The following is a 2,124-nucleotide window of genomic DNA, read 5'->3' on the forward strand; positions in this document are numbered from 1 at the left end:
GGAACCAAACGAGGAGGCTAACGAGGGAGACACAGGTGGATCAACTTAAACTATAACGAGGTAACAAGATGGGAGGGGCAAGACAATAGACAGGAGAGAGCACATGGCGACAGACAAACACAACACAAGCCATGTGCTCACAGAACACAGTCATCTGGTGGCCCTCCTGGGCACACCCGCTGCAGACTGCGACAATTCTTGGCTGAATAACTCTAGAAGGTTTTAAAAGCCCTTTAAAATTACATATGTACACAGTTTGGATAAAATGAAAGTATAGTCAATGTTTTTGTGTTTTGCTTTGGTACCGAAATTGGTACCGAGAACCGTGGATTTTCACTGGTATTGGTACCGAATACTGACATGTTGGCACCGTGACAACACTAGCCCAAAGTGTTACTAATTGCAGATTACATGATGAAAGCTGCAGTAATGTAATCTAGGCTACTTATTTAAGGTACTGTATTCTGACTACGTTTTAGATTACTTTTTATCTATCTTGTTTTAAACTTACCATTAAACATGCCATACTTATATAAAAAAGCAAAGGGAAGCAAAATATGTTTTATATCAACATCATATTAAATGCATTAAACATTACATTAAACCAGGGTTTCCCAAACTGGGCTTAATGTAAGAACTGCAGTGGGTTTGTGAGTTGATAAAAAGCTAATAATTAATTAAATCATAAACATGTAAAATAAATTATTTAAACACTTATACACTAAACATAGAAATGTTTAATTTGTTAACCTGCATGTCAGTGTGACCATTAAGCGTCACTGAACTGTAAATATGCAACTGTGTTGTTAAATTATCGAATTATGAACGTCCTCAGAGATATTTCAAGTAAATATTTTAAGTCAAAAGGGTTCGGCTGACAAAAATGTTTGGGAATCCCTGCATTACATCAAACACTGATTGAGTGAATACATGAGACATGATTCATTTTAGTAAGTTGTTATTTCTTTAAACATACCTTCTGATGTTTATTCGTGTTCATTTCATGCTATAACTAGTAGTAAAGATGAAGAGATGTTCGCTTCATGTGCCGCTTGAACTACGGAGCTATAGCAATCTATAACGCCACATTAAACAGCAGCGAAGCGGTATTTATTCTTTGAATTTTGTAATGCAATTGACAGAATTTAAAAGCTGAGACTTATATCTTGAGACTTATATGTTTCATATCAGATGTAACAGAACACAAAGCTTATTGTGTTTTATTGGATGTGATGCACGATACAAATAATTTTTGGTGACGTTTTGTTCAAGCATCAGCTGAAAACGGTCTTATTTTATTCTCTTGAGTAAGTCACAGGCTGTTCTTCAGACTGAGAAAACTCATAAAACAACGAGAGCGTTCGGTTCAGCGAAACTCAACACGTTTGTGTTTACAGCGGACGCTTCCATGACTCCTGAGGGCCCTAAAACCTGATCTGCAGCACTTCACAGCTGGTCCACTCGAGGCCGGGCTGAGAGACAACCATTTGTCCTACTTACCAATCCAAACCACTAATAAATCATCAAAATGAGGCAGTGAAGTCAGAGGATGGGCCGTCTCAGGCCCGCCGAGATAACAAGGACACGACTGACACTTACTCTGAGCAGATCTCTGAAGCGTCCCGCTCCACCGCATCCCCGTTCAACACCTGCAGTCCCAGAAAGTCTACAGCCCGGCGCAGGATCGAGCCCATCGCTTCCACCGACAGCCGTTCCAGAACCAGAACCCTGCAGCGGCTCAGTAGCGCGCTGTTGACCTGGAAGGACGGGTTCTCTGTGGTGGCGCCAATAAGAGTGATCGTCCCGCACTCCACGTGAGGCAAGAAGGTGTCCTGAGACGAGAACAGAGGAGACATGGGAGGACAAGAGAAGATACCTTACACTCCAACAGTGCAGAAATATCAAAGGTGGGTCCGTTCTACAGTAAAGATGACAGTGTCTTGGAAAAGCAAAATGTGACCCTGGAGCACAAAACCAGACATAAGGGTCAATTTTTCGAAATTGAGATTTATACATCAGTTGAATACATAAGTTTTCCATTGATGTATGGTTTGTTAGAATCGGACAACATTTGGCCGAGATACAACTATTTGAAAATCTGGAATCTGAGGGTGCAAAAAAATC

At 40.7% G+C, this 2,124-nt stretch overlaps 1 protein-coding gene across 1 annotated transcript in view; it reads right to left on the reverse strand.

Annotated features, from left to right (window-relative positions):
- Positions 1-2,124, reverse strand: part of wrnip1 (WRN helicase interacting protein 1) — a 14,436-nt gene that overhangs the window by 7,355 nt on the left and 4,957 nt on the right. The window contains exon 3 of the mRNA XM_016508298.1: positions 1,600-1,832. Coding sequence (XP_016363784.1) covers positions 1,600-1,832 — 233 coding nt within the window. The remainder of the gene's footprint in view (positions 1-1,599; positions 1,833-2,124) is intronic.

This window comes from Sinocyclocheilus rhinocerous, unplaced genomic scaffold (genome assembly GCF_001515625.1).
Source record: "Sinocyclocheilus rhinocerous isolate Xijiao unplaced genomic scaffold, SAMN03320098_v1.1 scaffold173, whole genome shotgun sequence".
NCBI lineage: Eukaryota > Metazoa > Chordata > Actinopteri > Cypriniformes > Cyprinidae > Sinocyclocheilus > Sinocyclocheilus rhinocerous.